The following is a 22,858-nucleotide window of genomic DNA, read 5'->3' on the forward strand; positions in this document are numbered from 1 at the left end:
TGTAGCCCATACATTGGTTGAAAACTGTATTGTCTCCCATTTTCTAGGTCCTCGGTATCATAAATACAGCCTTCAAGTTGAGCTTTTCTGTGTTTGGCCTGTGGTAGAGTTGTTGTGTGACTGGAGTCTGTCCACAGCGCCCTTGCACGGACAGGTGAAGCCATCTGTGTGGATTGTAATCACCGTGCAGGTGACTGGAACTGTTCCGCAGTACTCAGAGAGAAAGCAGACAGCCAGACAGCTGTTCTTGGGCCAAGGCTCACCAGAGACGCTCCCATTACTTGGGACTCTGGTGCTTATTAATTATATAGGATAATCACTATGTGGGTTTTAAAGTCATGTTTTTAGGATTAGTTAACTATATACTCAAACCTGACAGACAGCTTCTCAGCAGAACTGATGTCGAGGTCACCAGTTGTTCTGTGGCCAGAGGAGAAGCTGCAGCTTCTCCCATCCCATTTTTTCCATGGTGTTTTGAAAAGAAAAGGTTACTAATTTTTTTTTAATTCCATCTTATTTTATTTCTTTTGCCCTACCAGATCAATCTCAGTGATGGTGGTTGTCCATTTATCACATTGATGATGCAGCCATGGTTACATCAGTAACCAGAAGTGTGGCCAGGACAGGAGCTATAGGAGACTCTAGGTTAGATCCTCAGGCTGAGAGGAAAGAGAAAGAATAAAGAAAATGAAAGAAGATGGGAGGACTTTGGTTTTAGGCCTGGTGTGACAGTTCATGCTTGTAAATCCATCCAGAATTCAGGACCAACCTCCTCCTCAACTAAGGACCTCCATGTACCGGTACACATGGTGATTTTTAAAAAAAGAAAGAATATTTTCAATTTAATTAAATTTCTGTTTCTGTCATGTAAATATCATTGAACTACTCCAGTCTCGTGGTGGCAGGACAGCTTGTTTTGGACAGGGTCTTGCTGTCTGCCTACATGTAGTGCTTGTTGCTTCCCCCATGTAATCCTTAAAGCTGCCCCGAGCAGCAGTACCACAAGAAGGACACGGAAGTGTCTTCCCAAGCGCTTGTTGTCCTTAGATGGCTGCCTGCTCAGGGGAACAGAAAAGACTAAGACTAAGGGAGCTAGAGGCTGATGGGAGACTGAAAAGGGGGTAGAATTTAGTGGCAGGCAGAAGGGGTTTTTGTCTTCAGCTGTGGTTGTGCAAGTGCCCCCCCCATTGTCCCATCAACAGTGCAGCCGAGTTCCCTCTGCAGATCGCAAGGAGTCCTGGACTCTCTCTCCTAGGTCCAGACTTGCATCCTCTGCGCTCCTGCCGGCTCCCTGTTGTCTCCAAGTTATAAACTCATAAAGTCATCGCGCTTAGTACTTTAACAGAAGGAAGATGGGGTAAACCTGAAGGTAACACGGACAGACGCATGCAGAGGCAGTGAGCCTGCTTCCAGACAGGGACTTTGGAGGCAGGCTAGCTGGGTAACCATCCTCTTTGTAATGGTTTTCTCATCAGCAAAATGGAGATGATTAGCAGTTTGGGGCTATAAAAGTTCCCGAGTTAATATGGCCGTACCTGTTTGGATAATGTCTGATACCAGGTCAGCTCCCTGTAATCATTCGCTTGTTCGTGTTATCACACTGCTCACCTCCGCAGTTGCCTGTCTTTGTGGCTCCTCCTGATCTGTCGTCGGGCTTCCACTAATGTTACCACCTTTAATACGTCCTGAGCTCAGGCCTCAGTCTAATGATTTTGTCTTGTTCTTTCTTCTTTCTTATTCTCAGGCCCAACACAGAGATACTTTCATTGAAGAACGCTATGGAAAATATAACATCAGTGACCCTCTAATGGCTCTTCAGAGAGATTTTGAAACACTAAAGGAAAAGAATGATAGTGAGAAGCAGCCAGTGTGCACAAACCCCCTCTCTATCCTTAAGGTGGTGATGAAGCAATGCAAGAACATGCAGGAGCGCATGCTGTCCCAGCTGGCTGCTGCTGAGAGCAGGCACCGAAAGGTAGGCTCCCCCATTGGCAGGTGTGTGCTTCGGGAATCCTCAGAGGCTTCTGGAAATAATGCCTCCTATCCTGTCCGCCACCAGGTTTCATGGGACTCTGATGGAGCAGGGGACCTCCTAGGTATAAAGAGGTCCTTCAGTGACACGGGAGCCAGGGGAGCACAAAAGGAGCACAGATGATCACCTGGGCTCAGTTTAAGGACTGGGCAGACATTCCTGCAGGAGACACTCCTTCTTGTACGGCACTCCAGAACACTTGGTGCATTTTATTTTCAATCTTCCAAACTTTGGCAACAAGCGAGTGTTTGACCAAGCTTGTAGCTGAACAGAGCGTTCTCTGTTTGCTTACTTAAGTGATAAATAAAGAGTATTTAGGGAAGAAAGAGGATAAATCTACCTGATTGCAGCCATGCAGGCATGGAGATTGTTCCATCCATTCTAGTTCTGTATTTCATCGCATGCTTGTAAAGCGGTGAACAGCTCCTAGGATGCTTGCTTTTCCTATACTGGGTGGAGGACAGGCGCTCTGTTCTGTCTGATAGCTCAGAAGGAAGGGCAAGCCTGTGCTCCCTGTGTGCTTCATCTTCAGAGTTTTAGTGAGGGTACATTCGTTTCTCAGCTTGTCGTTCGCTGCTCAGTTTTGGCCTGCAGACGATGTTTGGCAAGAATCTGCATTAAAAAAAAAAACTAGCAGTTTAGATTTGGACCTACAGAGATAGGCATCAGCAGTGTTTTGTAGGAGACATTTTAACCAGAAAAATGAGGTCGGCAGCTTCAGACTTAGTGGACATTAGTTCGTTCCCATGGTTCTCTCCACAAGAGCTCACTGCTAAAGCCCTGTTTGATGGGTTGTCCCCAGGCTGGGTCTTCTTGCCTGTCAGTCTTCGTCTTTCTTCATTGAGTCCAAAGGATAGGTCCTTAATCATGGGTAGGCCACAGATATCCCCTAAAATACATAAAATATCAAAAGTATATGCATTTTTATGGAAAGTGTATTTTTTTACTTTTAGTCAAATTCCCAAAGTTGCCTAAGATCTTTTGAGTCTAACCTAGAATGTGTCATCTAGAACATTCCTGGCAGTGTGTTGAAATGTGGCCTAAGTTGGGACTTTCACATGATGAAGATAAAAAAATCTTCATCAGATCCTCAAGTGGTGAGCAGGCCTTATTCCCACTTCATCCAGGAAGTGACTGAACTATGCCTAATGGCATAGTATCATGGAAGGTGTAGTAGTTTCAGGTCTAGGTGACTGGAGAGAAGAGAAAGTTAAAAATAACTGAAAATTCCTTAGTATACTATTACAGTGTGAAATGTAAGTAGCATTAAATTTTTGAAAACAAGTGATTTGCCTGTTCAGTTTGGTTTCTTGAGACAGGGTCCTCTCTAACCCAGGCTGGCCTCCAGCTCTCAGTGTGTGACCATGCCGTGTGGGAAGGTTGCATCGCCTACCCAACAGAGTACCTGTCTGCTCCTGGGAATGTTACCAAGTAGGGCACTTAATTTGCCAGAAATCAATTAGCTCTTCGAGGTCTATAGTAAGGAAGCTTATAGTCTGAACTCGCGGAACGTTCCCCATGTCTGCTGTGGTGTGGCTGTTAACTGACCCTTCACCTCTGGAAAGATTGGGATGCACACAGCAATAATGCTCTCACTGCTTGTAATGGAAGCAGAGTTCCTTAGTCACCTCTTCCCTTGCCCAGCCCCCACGTGGATTTGTGGGTTCGTGTAGCTCTCACTAGGTTTGAACTCATGGAGGTAAAGATGACCTTCAGCTTTAGCTCCCAAGCACTGGGGTTACAGATATATACTTTCCATACCTACTTTAAGGGAGAGTCTTCCTAGTCGTCTGAAAGTCCAGGCTCTGAACCAGCCTCCCTGAAGCCCCTGCTACTTCCAGGTCCCAGCTCTTTGGGAGTCTGAAGACTGCTCTTTTCCCACTTCAGAATGTCATTAAAACTTGTCTGGGCCTGGGAGATGGCCGAGCAGTAAAGAGCGCTAGTTGCTCTTCCAAAGGGCCCAGGTTCAGTTCCCAACACACCCACATCAGGCACCACCACCTGTAACGGCAGCTCCATGAATTCTGGCCGCCGTGGGCAACCACACTCATCTACACCACACATAAATAAAAATAAAATGAGTCTTTTAAAAAGCTTTCTCCCCTATTAAAGCCACTCTTGTCTCTGAGACTTTATAGTTCTTTTTATTCCTTTCTGTAATTTTTTAAAGAATTATTATATTATATATACAGTGTTCTGTCTGCATGTATGCCTGCATGTATAGGTGGTTGTGAGCCACCATATGGTTGCCGGGAATTGAACTCCGGACCTTTGGAAGAGCAGTCAATGCTCCTAACCTCTGTGCCGCCTCTCCAGCCCCTTCTTTTTGTAATTTTAAAGGGCTTTCAAAAGAGAGTATAGGTAAACCATGTCTACCAAAAAAGTTTAACCAAAAGTCTTTCTATTAAATTTAAAAACTAGATTTTTTTAAAGTTCAAATGCTAATATGTTTTCATTTTTTATTTATTTTTGAGGCCAAATCTCCCTGTATAGCTCTGGCTGGCTTGGAACTCTCTGTATAGACCAGACCGATTTCACAGTCATAGCGATCCTCCTGCCTCTGCCTTCTGAATCCTGGGATTATAGGCATGTGACCCATGCTTGGTTTTCATTTTAAAATGGAGTTCCATGTCATAGAAATTCTTCCTTCTTCATTCCTAAGAATTTTTATGAGCCAAAGTCATGAGAAATGACCATCGAGGTAGCTGACAGTGCTGTGCCCTGGAGGGCTGGGCCGAGCCACTCCGGAAGCGGAGGCTACTGAGTGATACATTCCTATCCAGGACATGGTGTGGGTTTGGATCCTTCCGCAGGATAAATGGACAAGTCAGAGTTTTCTGAAAAATCATCACTTAGGATCCTAGTAATTGGGCCTTCTGCACGTAGGATGAAGTAGGAGCCTTTCCTGTCTTATCTAGGTATACGAAAATAAGTATTCTTATTAAGTAAGGCCCAGGATGTCCCATCTGAGATGTTTAATTTCAAATTCCCATTTTGGTACCTCCAGTGACAGCATTGAGAGTAATACCCAGCCTTGTAAGGTCTCCGTGTCTCTGTCTGTCTGTCTGTCTGTCTGTCTGTCTGTCTGTCTGTCTGTCACCTGTCTCTCTCTCTCTCTCTCTTTCACACACACACACACACACACACACACACACGCACGCACGCACGCACACACGCACGCACCCCACCCAGCAGGTCCCTGGTCATTCCAACTGCATATGATTTCCCAGACTTCTGCTGGTGCTCAAACCCTCTGAACCCCACAGCTAATTAGTCGCTCTCTTGTCTCTGCTTGCATTCTTCTGCACATACTTCAGCAAAGTAAATAGCCTGTTTTCTAGCACATAACTTGCATGTCTTTCACCCTGCTAGACAGCATGCTCCTTGACGACCCTGGCTGGATTTCATTTGTTTATTATTTAATCTGGAACCCTCAAGTGTTAAGTGATATAAATGTGATTACTTGATATTTGAAAGTAAACATTTTTAAATCCTTTACAGGTGATCCTTGACCTTGAAGAAGAGAGGCAGAGGCACGCACAGGACACCGCAGAAGGAGATGATGTCACCTACATGCTGGAGAAGGAGAGGGAGAGGCTGACGCAGCAGGTAACTCAGGAAGAAAGAATGATGGCATTTGCTCGGAGTGACAGTTTTTAAGTTCATTTCCGGTGTGCAGTGTTACAGTACAAGTCTTCAGAGAGAAGATAGGATGTTTATCTTTTTTTAAACATAGGTTACTTGGGGTTGGGGAGATGGCTCAGCTCCCCAGTGTTAAGAGCACACACTGCTTTTGCAGAGGACCCAAGTTTGGCCCCCACATCCACATCAGGTGGCTCACAGCTCTCTGTAACTCCAGCTCTGGGGGATCTGATGCCCTCCTTTTTGTCTGCAGTGACGCCCGCACTCGTAACACCTACAACCCACAAGTGCACAGTCTGAGAAACTAAACGACATAGAGCACTTAGTGGCGCTGTCGTCTGTAGCACACACTTTAGAGGTGTTGTTGCCTGATCTACAGTACCAGTGTGGCCTGTCACAATTCAATGTACCTGGAGCAAAGATGGCAGGACACGAAACAACCCTTCATTCCTGTAGTATACGGTTCTGTTTTCAATTCTTTAGACATGGTCTCACTATGTAGATCATGCTAGCCTTGAAGTCAACACTCTTTAATTTCTTTTTAAATATGATCATGACTTACCCTGTTCCCTCTCATTCCGAGTCTGTGTGATAATATTAGACAAAGTACATTTAGGTAGATCCAAGGATGGTGGTGCATGCCTCTAATCCTAGCAGTTGGAAGGAGGATTTCAAGTTCAAAGCCACTCTCATAGTAAGACCTTGTCTAATGCATGAGGATTTAAGTGCAGCTACTTAAGTTTGTTCTTTTTTTTTTTAGATCAGAGAAAATGATTGCTGGAACTTTAAGTTTGATTTTCAGTGGCCTCCATCCCCAGATCTAGCTTGCATATGTTCTGTATTTGTTTTGGCTGCTTCTGTGTTCTCCCCACATACCTAAAGCACAATGGAGCATCATATTCCCGCTGCTCGCCCTGAGGCAGTTAGGAACCCAAACGCCTCCCAAGTCGTCAAGCAAAGATTAGATCATAGTGTGTGGGTTCTGTGTGGGATGTCTTCAGACTTCAGAAATACTGATTAACCTAAGCGCCAGCGTACAGGCTAGCACCATGCCCCAGAGCGCAGCTAGCGAGGGAGGGCACTCCCTGTGACTATGGCTTCCCTGCTCTAATCAAGATGTGTGCTGACTTTTTTTTTTCTTCCTAGTTGGAATTCGAAAAGTCCCAAGTGAAAAAATTTGAAAAAGAACAGAAAAAGCTGTCCAGTCAGTTGGAAGAGGAGCGCTCCCGCCACAAGCAGCTCTCGTCCATGCTGGTGCTGGAGTGCAAGAAGGCCACCAGCAAGGCGGCTGAGGAGGGGCAGAAGGCCGGAGAGCTGAGCCTGAAACTGGAGAAGGAGAGGAGCCGGGCGAGTAAGCTGGAGGAAGAACTGGCAGCTGAGAGGAAACGGGGCCTGCAGACGGAGGCCCAGGTGGAGAAGCAGTTGTCTGAGTTCGATATCGAGAGGGAGCAGTTGAGAGCCAAACTGAATCGAGAGGTGAACCGGACCAGAGCCCTGAAGGACGAGGTTGAAGACTTGAAGAAGCTTGTGAGGGACCTGGAGGCCGCCCAGCAGCGCAGTGGCACCAGTGAGCAGTGCAGAGGGCCAGCGACCGCATCCAGGGGCACAGCCACAGAGCCCCCGCTGCTAGTGTCAGCGTTCTGCCAAACAGAGAGTGTTCAGCTGGAGAGAAGCCACGGGAGCATCCTAACCAAGCTGACAGACGCTGCTCTTCCTGGCCCCACCACTCCTACTTACTCCTACGCAAAAGTCAATGGCCACTGTGACCCGGAAATACAAACTACCAGGGACTTGACCTCAGGCAGCAGCACAGAAAACCAAGGACCTCCGCGAGAGAAATCTGTGGTCTCAGCCCAGGAGAAGCCGGTGGAGAATGGCGGGTGTCCTGTGGGAGCTGAGACTCCAGTCACAATGCCGAGTCACCTCCCTTCCAGTGGCAGCTCACTGTCTCCCAGCAGCACCGCCTCCTCCTCTCTGACCTCCTCTCCCTGCTCTTCGCCAGTTCTAACTAAGCGTCTCTTGGGGTCGTCGGTCAGCAGCCCCGGCTACCAGTCTTCCTACCAAGTAGGAATCAACCAGCGGTTCCACGCAGCTCGGCACAAGTTTCAGTCCCAAGCAGACCAAGATCAGCAGGCCAGTGGTCTGCAGAGCCCTCCGTCCAGGGACCTGTCCCCTACCCTTTTAGACAACTCTGCTGCCAAGCAGCTGGCCCGGAACACGGTCACACAGGTGCTGTCCAGATTCACTAGCCAGGGGCCCATCAAGCCAGTCTCTCCCAGCAGCTCTCCCTTTGGTACAGACTACCGGAACTTGGCCAGCACTGCCAACCCAAGAGGTGACGCTAGCCATTCGCCTACTCCAGGGAAAGTGTCCAGTCCTCTGAGCCCCTTGTCTCCAGGAATCAAGTCCCCAACCATCCCCAGAGCCGAGAGAGGAAACCCTCCACCAATCCCACCCAAAAAGCCTGGCCTCACCCCATCCCAGTCTGCCGCCACTCCCGTGACCAAACCTCATTCCCAGGCGTCCTCCCTGACCACCACAGAAGACCTCGCCAGCAACTGTTCTCCCAATGCCGTGGTGGCCAACGGCAAGGACGTTGAGATACTTGTGCCTACCAGCAGCTAGTCCCCAGAAGTGGGTCTCCACATTTGACATTCCACCAGATTTCGTTCAAGAGTTCCGAGTTAAACCTTGGAGTCGGATCATGTTATTTATTTTGATAGTAGCCACAGCCATCTGTGTAATACATTCAGTGTATTTACCTTTTGTATTTTTTTAAGTAGAAACTGAGTACTCTGGGTTTTTATGACTCGCCTGTTTGTACTGAGCTAGAAGGGGACCTCATAGACATCTCAAGCTCCACGGTCACCAGCGTCTGGCGATGGAGAAGTTGGCGGTGATCTACAGTTGGCTTTGGAGCTAGAATCACTCAGCACTCATTGCAAGTTCTGCAGAAGCAGTTCGTGCAGATTTTTATTCCAGATGAAGATGCTTTAAAAGTGCCTGAATTAAGACTGCCACACGAGCGATTCTGCGGCAGACACGAAAGACCGAGATCCTCTGAATCTGAATGTCAAAAGCCAACACTGCTCTTAATCCTCTCTGACTGTTGATTCCAGCTTTGTGTTCTGACCCGAGGTTTGCGGAAGTGGAGTGGAAATCCTTCCAAAGGGGCGTGAACTCTATGTCAGGCCGAGCTTTGCGCGTCACTGAGCCCTTGAGAAACCCTCCCGCGCACTGAGCAGTTGGGGTGCTGATTTTCTTGTACTCTTGAAAAAATTAAGTCATCCTCAAGTTTCCCACATCAATCCTTGACCAGAGTGAAATCACATCTCCATTCCAAACCACCTTCGAGCATCGACTGTTGGGAACTTCCGGTTCTGGTCGCTTCTACTTGAACAGGAAACGACATAATGAACTCTTTATTCTGTAATGAAAAAGCAATAACTTAAAAAGTCACTCTTTGTAATATTGTAAGTCAGAATTATACAGGTTTTACCAAATTGTTACATTTATTCTCCATGCCGCCAGCACTTGTATCTGTGGAACCAAATTAACTTTTGCCCAAATGGAAGTATACATATTTCTGTATAGATACATGCCCCTTTACGTGTTCAGCATTCTCACACTTAAGCACATAAATATTAGTGTGATTGTACCCTTTGGAGTCTGCAGTGTAGTGTGAAGGACAAGTAGAATCGCATGTTAAGATTACCTACCAAAGCAACCTCCTGTGGCTTGGAGCCAGCCAGCCAACAAAGGAATCCATTTTACAAGGAAGTGGGGCCGTCCCAGATGAAGCCCGAACCGTCAGCGTCGTAGAAAGGCACAACTAGAGTAGCCCTGGTGCTGCAGAACTCAGCCGGTCCTTCATTGCCGCCCGCTAGTTTGTAGTAGAGGGGATGTAGCAAGCCACAGTGTCACAGCCCCGTGTAATAGAGCCACCCCATTGAGCCCCAGCTGCTGCCATGCAGAAATTCCAGACCAAGGTTACCAGTCCTCCAAACATTCAAGGAATTCAAATTTCTGTAAGAAAATTATTTCCAGGAACTGATTCAAAACGGTTTTAAACACTGCTGATTAGATAAACATGGCCGCCGTTGATTTCGGCGCGTAAGCTACCAAGCTGCGACCCCTTTCATCCCAGACCTTCTGCTGTTTCCCTCATAGTGACTTCGTATGCACAGGAACCTCTGGGCTTCTCTGCTGTGTCAGCTACATCTGACCGAGTCCCCAGAACAGAACAGTCTCCCTGTCGGCAAGCAGAACTCTAGACAGGCCAGCTCAGGACACTGGTTATACAGCGTTGTATCCGGAGTGGGAGAGAGGATGACCTAGTGTCTGTATGCATCCTCCAAGCCAGCATCTATCCAGAAGGCCCTGACCTGCTGTAACCTTTTACAGGAAAGGGGAATGGGTGCTGTAGGGAACACTTGATCATGTGTTTGAGAAGCCAAAGGATTCGGTGGGCCCATCCAGGTTAGATAACGCACAAGGCATTAGACATTGGTCTTCTTGAGTAGCATAGAACTGTTAAAAAAAAAAAGTCTTCCCCAAAATTTAATTGTTAATAACTTTTAATAATATTTTTCTTAACTCATCAAGTCAGTGGGTGAGAGGCAGGCGGTGAAATCCGTGGGCAGGTCAGCAGCAGAGTGCACTGTTGACTGAGGAAGGTAGATGCGTGGCTGATAGTGCCGCTGACGTCCGCTGTCGGCTAAGACTCCCCAAAGCAATACTGCACTGGATTTATTCCTCTTGCGGAGCCAAAACAGAGCAGTGCCGGTCAGAAGCTGACCCTCCTAACCGGGAGGAGAGACTCCAGCGCCAGAACATTCTTACCTCTCTTGCTTTAAATGGTAATCTTAAAGGTTGCATTGTGCTCCCCCCCTGTCTGGAGATAGAGATCTATAGAGAGAGAAATGCTATAAGGAAGTTTATTCTTAGGAAGTGCACTGAACAATATTTCTTTAACAGTGTAATATGGGGGTGGGATATGCAAGAGAAATGTGTATTTTTGCTAGTTGCCTATCTTCCGAGATAATAAGCACAATCCTGAAATGGATCCAATAATTCAGTTAGATATTATAGATTAGTATTTAAGTTTGCAATAGTTGTGTGTGTGCTAAGTAAAAGCTCCATGATTCACAATTTGGGTATTAACCCATGTCAGAAAAACTGTTATTGGTCAATAAATTCTAATGATGTGCAAGGTGTAATATGAGCATTAACTAGTTATTAACATTTGTAAAGCCAAATGTACCGTGCAGAAGTCTTCATTTTTATAGCAGACTACATTAAAACAAATTAAATCATACTGTCTGGGGAGAAAAGTCTTGTCTACAAAACGAAAAGTGTTGTACAGTCCGGGCCTCTTTTGTTAGGAAGGGGAGTGGGTGCTGTAAGGAACACTTGATCATGTGTTTAAACAACCAGATGATTCAATGGGTGCGTTCAGGTTAGAATTCACAAGAAATTGACAGCCGTAGCAGCACACACCTTTTATCCCTGCACCACAGAGGCAGGTGGATCTCCGAGTTTAAGGCCAGCCTGGTCTACAGAGTAAGTTGTGGGATAGACAGAGCTCTTACACAGAGAAAGCGTTTCTCAACAAAACCAAAAAGAACTCCAAAAAATTAGACATTAGTTCTCTTGTGAAGCATAGAGCTGGGGGGAACAACTTCCCAGTAATCTAGTCTTTAATAACTTTTAATACAATATTTTTATTCATTGAGAATCTCATACATGCATATAATGTATTTTGATATCTTTACCCCAGCCTTCCTCCTTAACTACTCCTAGATCTACCCCACCCCTTTTTGTTTTGTTTTAACAACACGGTGGTTCAAATTTATGCTATCCATATATGCGCAGGTGTAGCATGCAGACTGGAGCATGGTCTACCTGCCAAAGGCCACACCCCTAAGAAAAACTGTCACTCCCTCTCTAGTACCCACAGCCGCCATTAACTACTCAAGCAGAGTGGGAACAGGAGAGCCAAACTGGATTGGCTCAGTCTTGTCCAGGCAACCACGGCTACTGTGAGTTCATGAGGGCATGGCAGGCGCAGAAGCCAGGTCCTCATCCCTAACTTCTGGCTCTTAGAATGTTTCCTCCTCTTCCATGATATCCCCTGGGCCTTGGGAGACGGTGTGATACAGATGAGCCGTTTGTGGGTAAACACACTCCAGTTGGATTTATTCCGTGTACTTTGACCAGCTGTGAGTTTCTGTGATAACCACTGGGCCATCACAAAGGAGCTTCTCTGATAAGGACTGAGCGCTGTGCTAATCTGTGTGTATAAAGATGCGTGTCTGAAAGCAGGTCGATACTCTCTTAGCAAAGCAACAGGAAGTTCACTCCTAGAACCTATGGGTTCTTGGTCAGATTTACAGTACCTTTCGTACACTTCCTCCTGTGGGACAGCTATGGAGCCAGGCCTGGAACTCTTTCTGCAGACCAAGCTGGCCTCTAACTCACAGAGATCACCTGCCTATGCCTCCTGAGTGCTGGGATTTAAAGGCATATGCCACCGCCACCCAGCTGAATCTTAAATCCAATCAGAAAGCAGTAGTGGCTGCTGTCGATTCTTGCCACTATTGTACATATTGTATATGTACCATGGGCACATCTCTCGCCAGACCAGTTAGTTACTAGCAACTTTCCAACCCTTTTAGGGCTCTGGGCCTTTTGAGAATCTTAGAAAAGCCATGCATTGTATTCCCAGAAAGATGGCTGTGTCCATATGCAAATTTCGGTTGACGGTTTCCGTGGAGCCAGACCAGAAGCCACCAGTGACTCATGTGTTCCAGCTTCAATGCCTGATCCCGTCCTGCCCTCTCATTTCACAAATGACTAATGCTTCCCTGGAAGTTTACTAGTCCGTGCTTTGTGCTTCTCCATGTTTGCAGTTGTAAGCTGTAGCCAGACGAAAGCACTTGAGTCCCCTTTGATGTACAAAAGATGTTCAAACAGTGTGGATGTTTACGTATCTTAAGTAAGCTCATTAGTGATCCATTCAACAAACGCTAGCTATATCCAGTTTCCCATGACTGCTGCCTTGTCAGTGTGTGTACGAGAGAGACACAGACAGACGGGGTGATTTCTGATGGGTAGTTAGGTAGTCCTTAAAACACAACTTCCAGCCTCTTGAGATGCTGGCTTCAGAATAGGGGGTTCGGGGCTAGGGGTGGCTCTGTGGTAGCATGCTTGCCTACCTGGCACATGTTAGGCTCTGGGTAGCATCCACAGCTTTGGAGTGAGATGAGATACATTTTCAAAACTGGAAAGAGGCAGTGAGCCATATTCCATAGGAGTCATTTTTACATTTTAATATTTAAACTAGTTGAGAAAATTTGAGTCTTTCCATCTATCTGTTCACCTGTCAACAGATAAGTCATTACTAAAGTAGATACAGCCCAGGATGGGCTCCTCAAATTTACTGTGCTTGTGTATGCCCTGGGCAGCCTACTGAAATGATGTCTGGGGAGTCTAAGGACTGCATTTTGGTCAAGTAATGCTTCACAGCCCTCCCTTGTTCTTTTGAAACGTATTTGCCTGTTGTGTAAGAAGACGTCTTAGCGTCTGGAAGTCCCGCCAGAATGTCAGCGATGCCGAGAGTGCCTGTTTGGGTACCAAGCCCCATGATAATGCTTTGACATGCATGCCTAGCTCTGCAGATCCTCCTGTGAGCCTGTTATCTCCAGTGAGTTGGCGGGGTGGTGGAGAACAAGAGGGCTGTTGTACAAAGACTCTTGGTTGAGTGACAGCCAGGCTCTCAAACCCGTTACTGGAAACCACAGATGTGCTGAGTGTGATGACCAAGTGTAGACGATGGGCATGAAGAAGGGGGATGAGCTTGTGTCTGGAGAAATGACTCGTGGTTAAGAGCACTGGGTGCTCTTACAGAGAACTCAGGTTCAATTCCCAGCAACCACAGTGTGGCTAACAAACCATTTCCAAAGGATCCAGTGCCCTCTCCTGGCCTGTGGAGGCGCTGCATGCATATGGTGCACTTATGTACCTGCAGGCAAAACATTCATACACCAAAAGAATCTTCAGAATTTCTATAGGCACTGGGCAGTGGTGGTGCCTGCCTTTAATCCCAGCACTCAGGAGATAGAGGCAGGTGAATCTCTTGAGTTTGAGGTTAACCTGGTCTACAGAGTGAGTTCCAGGACAGCCAGAACGGTTACATAGAGAAACCCTGCCTCCAGAAACAAAACGAAAAACCAAAAAAAAAAAAATGCTACAAGCTGGAAACAGGGTCTCACAGCGCAGACTTAGCTAACCTAGTGCTTTCTGTAAGGACTGTGCTGACCTCAGACTCTTTTATATCTTTGAAGGTGTGTTAAAGTCTCATGGCTCACCACCAGGACGATGGTGCCCTGTTCTCCATAGACTATAGAACTATTAAGTACAATCCAGAGCCAACAGTTTCGTCTATGATCTTCCTACAGTGCAGCGGAAACACTGTTCATGAAAGTGTTCTTTATCTGTGCATGGTGGAATATACCTGCCATCCTGGCACTTAAAGGTGGACGTAGAAGGAGCCAGATGTCTAGGTCACCTCAGCTAGTTAAAGAGTTTGAGGCTAGCCTGGGATTTTTGAGACCTTGTCTGGAAAAAAAAAAATGGATATGAGTGTGTGCAGCTCCTACAGTCAGAGGCCCGGATCTTCCTGTAACTCCAGTTCTGAGGGATCCAGTGACCTCTGAGGACACCCGTACACGCTTGCGAGCATGCACATGCACACACACGCATGCGCACATGCACACACAAATGAGAAGAAATGCCTCCCCCCCCAAAGTAATGGAAAGAATACTCTAGAATTCCCCAGCCCTGGTCTGGTGGGCCCTTTCCTGTTGCTCTGGAGCCCTGCTGCTGATGGCCGTGGGAACTTATCCCAGATTCTGCTTTATTTTCCCACCAGCATCTGTAGTAGCTTAGTAAACCCACTTATTGTGGCGCTTGCTCCATCCCAGGAGTTTGGGTTTAACTCTGTCAAAGGCCCGCACTGGTCAACATAGCGAGTTCCAGGTCAACCAGAGCTACACGACGAGACCCTGTCTTTAAGGGGAGGTGGAGATGGAATGGAGAAATGGCTGGAAGTTAAAAGCACTGGCTGCTCTTCCAGAGGTCCTGGGTTCAGTTCCCAGAACCCACATGGCAGCTCACAACTGTCTGTAACCTCAGTTCCAGGCGATCCAACACCCCCACACATGCAGGCTAAATAACATGCCCGTAAACTAAAACATTAAAAAAAAAGGCTGGAAATGTAGCTCAGTGGAAAGCAGTATGCTTATGATTCATAAACTCTTAGTTCCAGTTCCCAGCACCATGCCCCCCCAAAACTTCAAAGTCAAAATTACAGCTTCCAGATCTTCATTGGCCCTCTTTGTGGTTGTAGAATGGAGTGAACTGAGCAAAGACTTTGTTGAGGTTACAAAGCTGAAGGGGACAAGAAGTAGTTGGGTTGTTTCAAAGTTACTTTCCTCGTAAGGCAGACTAAGGCAAAAGAAAATCAAATCTGCCTAAAGCCAAAAGACTGCTTTGCTAGGTTCAAACCAACAGGCTTCTCTGGGGTCAGGTAAGGTTAACCTGATGGTGAGCTGCTCTGGGAGCGCCTCGGGTTTCTAATCTGGTCTCTTGGGACCTGGCTTAGGAGCCTAGTCCAAAACAGCCACTTGTAATAGTTATCAAAATGCTTCGCTCATAAAGTACCTGTGTTTCCAAACAAGGCTGTAGTGGCCTGTTAGCCTAGCTGGGGCCAGGAGGATTGCCACAAATTCAAAGCCAGTGTGGATTCTGTCTCAACAAAACCAACATCGCCGTTGTCAGGTAAGAAAAGGACACGTTCCCAGGTACCTCCCTGCCGATTCTGTCGGCTAGGATGAGGCCCTAACTGGGTGACTCAGAGTGAACAGGGTTAGAAAACCCTGTTGGGCTCCACTCTAGTGTCTTATCAGACCTAACCAGAGCCTGGAGACTTCCAGATAAAGGAAACAAAAACAAAGACCTTAATTAATTCCCCTCAAACAACAGGTTTCTGAAGGAGCCAAGGAGAACCAGAAACCAAGGTAGCTATTAAAGGCACAAGTTTAAACCTGTTTCCCGCCCTCGGGGTACTCTCAATTTAGCTGAAAGAAACACACACAAAATTTACTTGATTCTAAGAGGATCTTGAGTTCTAGGCCAATTTAAACTTAAGGGTGATCATCTGCCTTTCAAACAAAAGATAAAAGGCATATAGTCACTGACAGTACTGTAGGAATGTTCCCCTCTAGTGCAGTCCCTGTAGCAAAAGCTTTGTGGTTTTTCAGAGGGCAGAGGAGGTCAGTAAAGTCTCCTGTCTTCAACGCAGTTGCCTGGGGTTCTGCCTGTCTCCCAGTGTTTGATGTAGGTTTCACTGCCTTGATCCAAGGATGAAGCAGATGGTGGCACAAAGCCCCAAGAGCCCAGTCTGGTTTGAGGAGGAACAACAGGCCCCTGTGTGTCATTTCTGCAAGGGTTGGGACTGGTTTAAGGAACTCAAATCCACTGCACTGTCCTGTGGCTTGTCCGGTTTGTACAAAAGACAGGGTGAGAGGCTGTGTTTCACCAAGCGCATCGCCCAGAAGTGTTCTCTTTGCCCATCCCCTCCTTACTCTCTAAATCTCTAAGAAAGAGCAGTGGGGAATGGGCTTTGTAAAGAATCAAAGAAACCTCTGGGACCTTGCAAGTGGCTGGGAGAATGAAAAAATGAAGTCTGCACTTCTGTGCCACTCTACTGGAGGAGGCTGGAGGAGGGACCACAGCCCCTCCACATCCCTGCGAAATGGCTGACCCCAGGGAAGCTACTGAATTTTTGTTCGGCTTTTTGTTGTTGTTGTTGTTTGGCTTTGTTTTTTGAGGCAGGATTTCTCTGTGTAGCCCTGGCTATCTTGGAACTCACTCTGAAGACCAGGCTGACCTCAAACTCATAGATCCGACTATTTCTGTCTCCCGAGTGCTGGGACTAAAGGTGTATGCCACCACCATCCAGCAAAATTCTAAAAGATTTTAATTTTTCTTTGATTGTATGTCGTAGCTGTGGAGGTGTCCAGGAGGATCCCCTGGAGCTGGAGATGTTGGTAATGGTAAGCCACCCGATGTAAGTGCTGCCCTGGCGTCCCCTGAGAGAGTGGCAAGCATTCTTAATGGCTGAGCCATCTCTGCAGTCCCCTGTAAGTTTAAGATAGCTGTTATCCTGGGGAGCCACTCACGTCGTGTGGAAGACTAGGCTTGCAACTCTACTAACTCGATGTGATATGTAAGTAGAACATCCTGCCCGGGTCCTCCTTCCCCAGATCCAGGGAATCTTAGCTTGGATAGTGCCCCTCACAGGAGCTGTATTTACTAGGGTGGGAAGACAAAACAAATGGCCAAGGTTATTCTCTTATGCTCAAGTCATTCCAAAGACCCTGTGTCTGTGTGTGTGTGCTCATGTGCATACACACACATACTGTGCGAGCTCACGTGCATACGCACACATACTGTGTGTACATGCATACCGTGCGAGCTCACGTGCATACACACACATACTGTGCGAGCTCACGTGCATACACACATACTGTGTGTACATGCACACCGTGCGAGCTCACGTGCACACACACACATACCGTGCGAGCTCACGTGCATACACACACATACTGTGCGAGCTCACGTGCATACACACACATACTGTGCGAGCTCACGTGCATACACACACATACTGTGCGAGCTCACGTGCATACTTTATAGTCAAACTACCAGTCTCCCTGCTTCAGCCTCCCAAGTGATGGGATCACGGCCATGCTGCCTCAAGCTTATACTATTTGTCTCTTTGTCCCAAATAGGGAGAACTCTGAAGGGTCATCCTAGCTTTAAAACCACGTGAGGGCTGGGAGTATAGCTCAGTGGTCTATGCTTTGCCTAGCGTTTATGAGGCGCTAGATTCCTTCCTTAGTACACATTCAAATAGTGCGACTGTTGAAGACCCTAGAGGGTTGACTGTGGCTTTTCTGGTACTCAGCAACTTAGCATCTCCCTCTATCTGTCCTGCAGCACTTCCATCCCCACTTCCTGGGTGTGATTAGCCTCCCGCCAGCCTTCAATCTTCCTTGATTGAGCTTCCTGATTAAACTCTTCCTGTAACTGAGGGGGACACAGTTTTGAGGTTTGTCAGGTCGGCAACTATGCTATTTCCTTTCATCTATGTAGCTAATGAAAGTGATCTCCCTACCTAACAGATACAGTGACTAAGAAACAAATTAATTGCCCAGAGGTCCTACAATAGAGCCAGGCTTGAGATGAAAAGTCACAGCTGCAAGTCAAGGCCTTGTATGGGGGGCGGGGGGGTGAGGGTTGAGAAATACAGCTAACCGGTGCTTGATGTCTGTTGTGTTGGGCTTGGGAGATGCTCGGACCAACACGTGCCCAAGCCCAACACAGCACATATCAAGCAGTGGTTCCTGCCCTGAGCATAGCCCTGCGACTGGCATTCAAGCCCAGACCCATTTGCTTTGTAAGGCTTCCACAGGCCACCATTTCCAAATAGGTCGAAGGGTCAAAGCTCAAAGATAGAACATACTTGGCTTTAAGATATTAAATCCCCATCACAAAAAAAAAAAAAAATACTGAGCAAACCCAGCAATGCATGTGGGGAGTTAGGACACTGTGGGTCACCAGTTATATTCCGAGTCCACTGGTTATGTTTCTTTTAAGCTCTTCAGCTGAGAACAGGACACAGAAAAAAACAAAACTGGGTTCTAATGAAGAGAAAGGCAAGGGCAATTTGTCTACTCACATGGAATCAAGGGTGAGAGAGAAGCTTAGAAACCTCTGCTGTGGGTCTCTTGTATTAAAAATGAGAATAAGCCCTAGAAAGATTAAGTTACCAGCCAGGTTCACACAGCCAGTCCACGGCAGAGCCCACACAATCTGTGTTTCCTCCCCTACCCACCCCTGGCCTCAGCTTTGGGCTGACCTGGGGCCAGCGGCTCCCAGCCTGGCCCTAGCTACTCCCTCTCACCTACTTCTCCACAATGCTTGGCTTTGATCTTGCTTACCTGGGCTGCCTCAGCCCCAGGCTGCCCACCACCCTGATTGCCACAAGAATCCTGTCCTAGCTGCTCGCTGTCTCTGAACAGGTTTGACAGCCTGGAGCAGCGCCCAGCGCCCAGCGCCCAGCGTAGGAATGAGGAGCATGGTAGGACTTTGGCTCCCAGCTGGGCCTTTCTGTCTGGCCTCAGCCCTGGGAAGTATTTACTCACAAGGCAGGCTTGCTCTTCAGGTAGAGCCAGGAAGCCACAGAAACTGTAAGTCTCTGTCCCCTCCCTGCTCAGTCTCTGGCTGGTTACACCTGCCTGTGGGGAAGGGACACCAAATGCCTAAAGAGAGACGTCTCCTGGGCCCCTTTCTTCACCTGAACTCAAGCCTGAAGTGCTCCCTTAGGCAGCCTTTTGCATTTTCGAAGCTCCCTTCTCTTCTCTCTGTTGTGTTGCATCTTCCCACTCCCTCTCCCCTGCCTGTCCGGCTCAATCACAGCCTTCCTGTGTGCACCTCAGGGCAGATGGTGTCCTCAGGAAGCTCCTGACCAAAAGCGCTCTGGGATGGCGGGGCGGTTTGGAGGTGGTGGCGGGGCACACACAGGCCCCTTCTTCATCCCTAGCATGTTTTCGCTCTCCTCAGCCTAGTGAGTCAGCACCACAGGGCCACACACAAGGCTCCCATTCAGAGCTCGGCTTCCTTCTGCTATAACTCAGATCTTGGCATCTCTCCCTCCCTCCTTCTCTATGCGGGCCTTATTCTCACCATGGGAAAACTCTGCTCCCTGCCCCTGGCCTCCTCACGTTCCCCCAGCACCCACGCCAGTCCACATTCCTCCTCCTTGCTTTCTGGGAGTTGGTAATTGCAGCTGGCTGTAGACGGAAAGGACACAGAACAAAGCAGTAATGATACATCAGTGAATCCTCATTTGCATACCCAGTAGGGATTTGTTGGTGTGCTGGCACACGTCTGTAATCCTAAATTGAAGGTCAGCCTGGGCTACATAGCAAGATGCTGTCTAAAGTAAATACAGATGAAACCCAGGTGCTTGTTGCTACTGGCTCTTGTGTAGCCCTGAGCTGAATCTAGAAACACATACACACACACCTCACTTTGTGTCTGTCTCTCTTTAATCAGCATATGGTTATTAAGGGCTAAGAGCTGCAATTTACATTTTAGTGGGGGGGATGAGTCCCACAGAAGTGACATCTCAAAGTAATGCAGGGCAAGACGCCATGGGTACCTCAGATAGGTGGGGGCTGTCCCAGAGGAGAGGGAGGGGTCAGAGGACTTAAAGCAGCAGTTCTCGCAAAAACCTCGCTCTCCAAAAAATTTACATTATGATCCCTAACAGTAGCAAAATTGCAGTTAGGAAATAGCAACAAAAATAATTTTATGGTTGGGGGTCACCACAATATGAAGAACTGATATTAAAGGGTCAAGCATTGGGAAGGCTGAGGACCACTGGCTTAGAGATTTAAGAAAAGGCAAATTAATTTACAGACAGAAGGGAGAGGGATCTAACTACTCTGTATACAGCAAGAGAGTGCAAAAGGAATTTGGACCACAAGAGACATTAAGAGCAACAGCCTTGTCGTTCTCTGTGGAACCGTCTTAAGTGACAACCTGGCCACGAATAGGGGTAGCTTGCGCTTTTTTCCCCCGTAGGTGATGTGCCCTTGTCCATCGGAGTTCCAGGGCAGGGAGGATGAACTTGCTCGTCTGGATTGGAGGACGTTCTGAAGCCACTCCTGGGCTCAAACGCCAGGCGGGCTCCTGCCGGCCGGTAGCCTCACCGTGCTTCTCCCAAAAGCTGAGTTGCTTGCGCCCCCTGGTGTTTCGGACGCGCACAACCTCTCTGGGATGAGGTGTGGCCGTGCACGAACCTCAGCCACCCAGAGCAACGCGGTCTGTGGCCAGGAATGGGCGCACAGGAGAGCCGCCCGCAGGCAAGGTCATGCCCTTCAGTATCCCTGTGCACAACAGCCTTCTTGGGAACTAGCCTCCCACTAGGATCCTAGAATGAATGAGTGAGTGAATGAATGAATGAATGAATTGGAGGATAAAAGGGGCGATAATGATAGAACCACCTCACAGGATTGCTGTATTTTTGTTGTTTGTTTTTTTGCGGTGATGGGGATTAAACCTAGGGTCTCACACTCATCTGGTGAGTGTCAACGCTAGGCTAGTGAGCTACATCCCTGGCCATTTTTATATATTTTTAAATTTGAGACAAGACTCTCACTAAGTTGGGCCTTGAAATTGTGATCCTCCTGCCTTAACCTTCCAAGTAACTGGGAATATAGGCCTGCCTACACTAGGAGTCTTGGCTGACTTTGTGTCTTAAAGAAACATGTTTAAGAATTGAAATCAGGCTTTGCCCCGCCTCTGGCGGCAGCCATCAGGTGAGCCAAGATGGGCGCATACAAATACATCCAGGAGCTATGGAGGAAGAAGCAGTCGGACGGGATGCGCTTTCTCCTGAGGGTCAGCTGCTGGCTGCTGGTATAACCACTAGCTGTCTGCGCTGCGCAGGGCTCCCCGCCCCACCCGGCCTGACTATGCGCAGAGGCTGGGATGCAAGGTTATGTCATATTCAGGATTCATGTCCGACATGGTGACTGCAAACGCCCAGTTCCTAAGGGTACAACCTACGACAACCCTGTCCTTCATGGTGTTAACCAGCTAAAGTTTGCCCGAAGCCATACAAATTTTTTGAGGTTATCCTCATGGATCCATTCCATAAAGCTATCAGAAGAAACCCTGACACCCAGTGGATCAGCAAACCAGTCCACAAGCACAGAGAGATGCGTGGGCTGACTTCTGCTGGCCGCAAGAGCAAGGGCCACAAGTTCCACCATGCTATTGGTGGCTCTCGCCGCGCAGCCTGGAGAAGGCGCAATACTCTAGCTCCACCGATACCGCTAATATACGTAATGTTTGTAAAATTCATACCCAATAAACAATTTAGGACCGTAAAAAAGAATTGAAACTAGGTAGGTGTGGTGGTGGTGCATGCCTTTAATCCCAGCAGGTGGGGCTGTGAGGCCAGCCGGGTCTACAAAGCAAGTTCCAGGACAACCAAGACTTTTACACAGAGAAACCCTGTCTTGATAAAAACAAAGCAAACAAAAACAAACAAACAAACAAAAACCAAGCTAGTTCCTGGCATGAGTGACCAACACCTTAGACACTCAGGTACTGCTAGAGGGGTCAGGGTGACTATCAGCATTTATTATGTAATCACACACTGCACGATACCCCAGAGTGCTGTGTTAACACAGAGCTCTTAATGAAGTGAGAGTTTTGTTTTATTTTGTTTCTGGTACTGGGGGCCGAACCACTACCACTGAATCCCCAACTCTGTTGTATTGTTTGTTTCTTGGGGGAACTAGCTCTTACTCTGTAGCCCGAGCTGGACCCTAATGCACAGCAATCCTCCTGCTGCAGCTTCCCAAATGTGGGGTTACAGGTCTGTGCTACCAGGCCTAGTTTGTTTTGTGTGTTTTATGAAACACTCTGTAGCCCAGGCAGGACTGGAACTTGCAATGACCCTTCTGTTCTGTAATAAGAGTGGCGGGCCTTTCTTTTTTGTTTAAACAGAAAAGGGGGAAATGATGTGGGAGAGTCTTATGCTTTGTGTTGATTTCATTGGTTAAGTAAAGAAATTGCCTTGGCCCTTTAATAGGACAGAAAATTAGGTAGGCAGAGTAAACAGAACAGAATGCTGGGAGAAAGAAGCCGAGTAAGGCAGTGGCCATGATTTTCCCACTCCAGACAGATGCAGGTTAAGATCTTTCCTGGTAAGCCACCTTGTGGTGTTACACAGATTATTAGAAATGGGTTAGATCAATACATAAGAGCTAGCCAATAAGAGGCTGGAACTAATGGGCCAGGCAGTGTTTAAAAGAATACAGTTTCCGTGTAATTATTTAGGGTATAAAGCTAGCCGTGCAGGCGACCGGGTGCCAGGAACGTAGTCCGCCGCTCTTATTACAACACTGTTCACCTCCCAAGAGCTGGGATTACAAGCATGAGACACCATGCCCAGTCTTCACCAGCCAAGCAAATGCCAGCACTTTGGAAGGAACACACACGCACACACACAGAAATCTATCAGTGTAGATATCCATGCCA

At 47.5% G+C, this 22,858-nt stretch overlaps 1 protein-coding gene and 1 pseudogene across 4 annotated transcripts in view; both read left to right on the forward strand.

Annotated features, from left to right (window-relative positions):
- Cttnbp2nl (CTTNBP2 N-terminal like) overlaps positions 1–10,991 on the forward strand; it is a 50,344-nt gene extending 39,353 nt beyond the window's left edge. For all 4 annotated transcript variants that reach the window (XM_075981699.1, XM_075981701.1, XM_075981702.1 and 1 more), the window contains exons 4-6: positions 1,745–1,975; positions 5,534–5,641; positions 6,821–10,991. In XM_075981699.1, coding sequence (XP_075837814.1) covers positions 1,745–1,975; positions 5,534–5,641; positions 6,821–8,299 — 1,818 coding nt within the window. In that variant the 3' untranslated portion in view covers positions 8,300–10,991. The remainder of the gene's footprint in view (positions 1–1,744; positions 1,976–5,533; positions 5,642–6,820) is intronic.
- Positions 10,992–21,136: 10,145 nt separating this feature from the next.
- On the forward strand, positions 21,137–21,707 carry LOC142853880 (large ribosomal subunit protein eL15-like; annotated as a pseudogene).
- Positions 21,708–22,858: the final 1,151 nt, after the last annotated feature.

Source organism: Microtus pennsylvanicus, chromosome 7 (genome assembly GCF_037038515.1).
Source record: "Microtus pennsylvanicus isolate mMicPen1 chromosome 7, mMicPen1.hap1, whole genome shotgun sequence".
NCBI lineage: Eukaryota > Metazoa > Chordata > Mammalia > Rodentia > Cricetidae > Microtus > Microtus pennsylvanicus.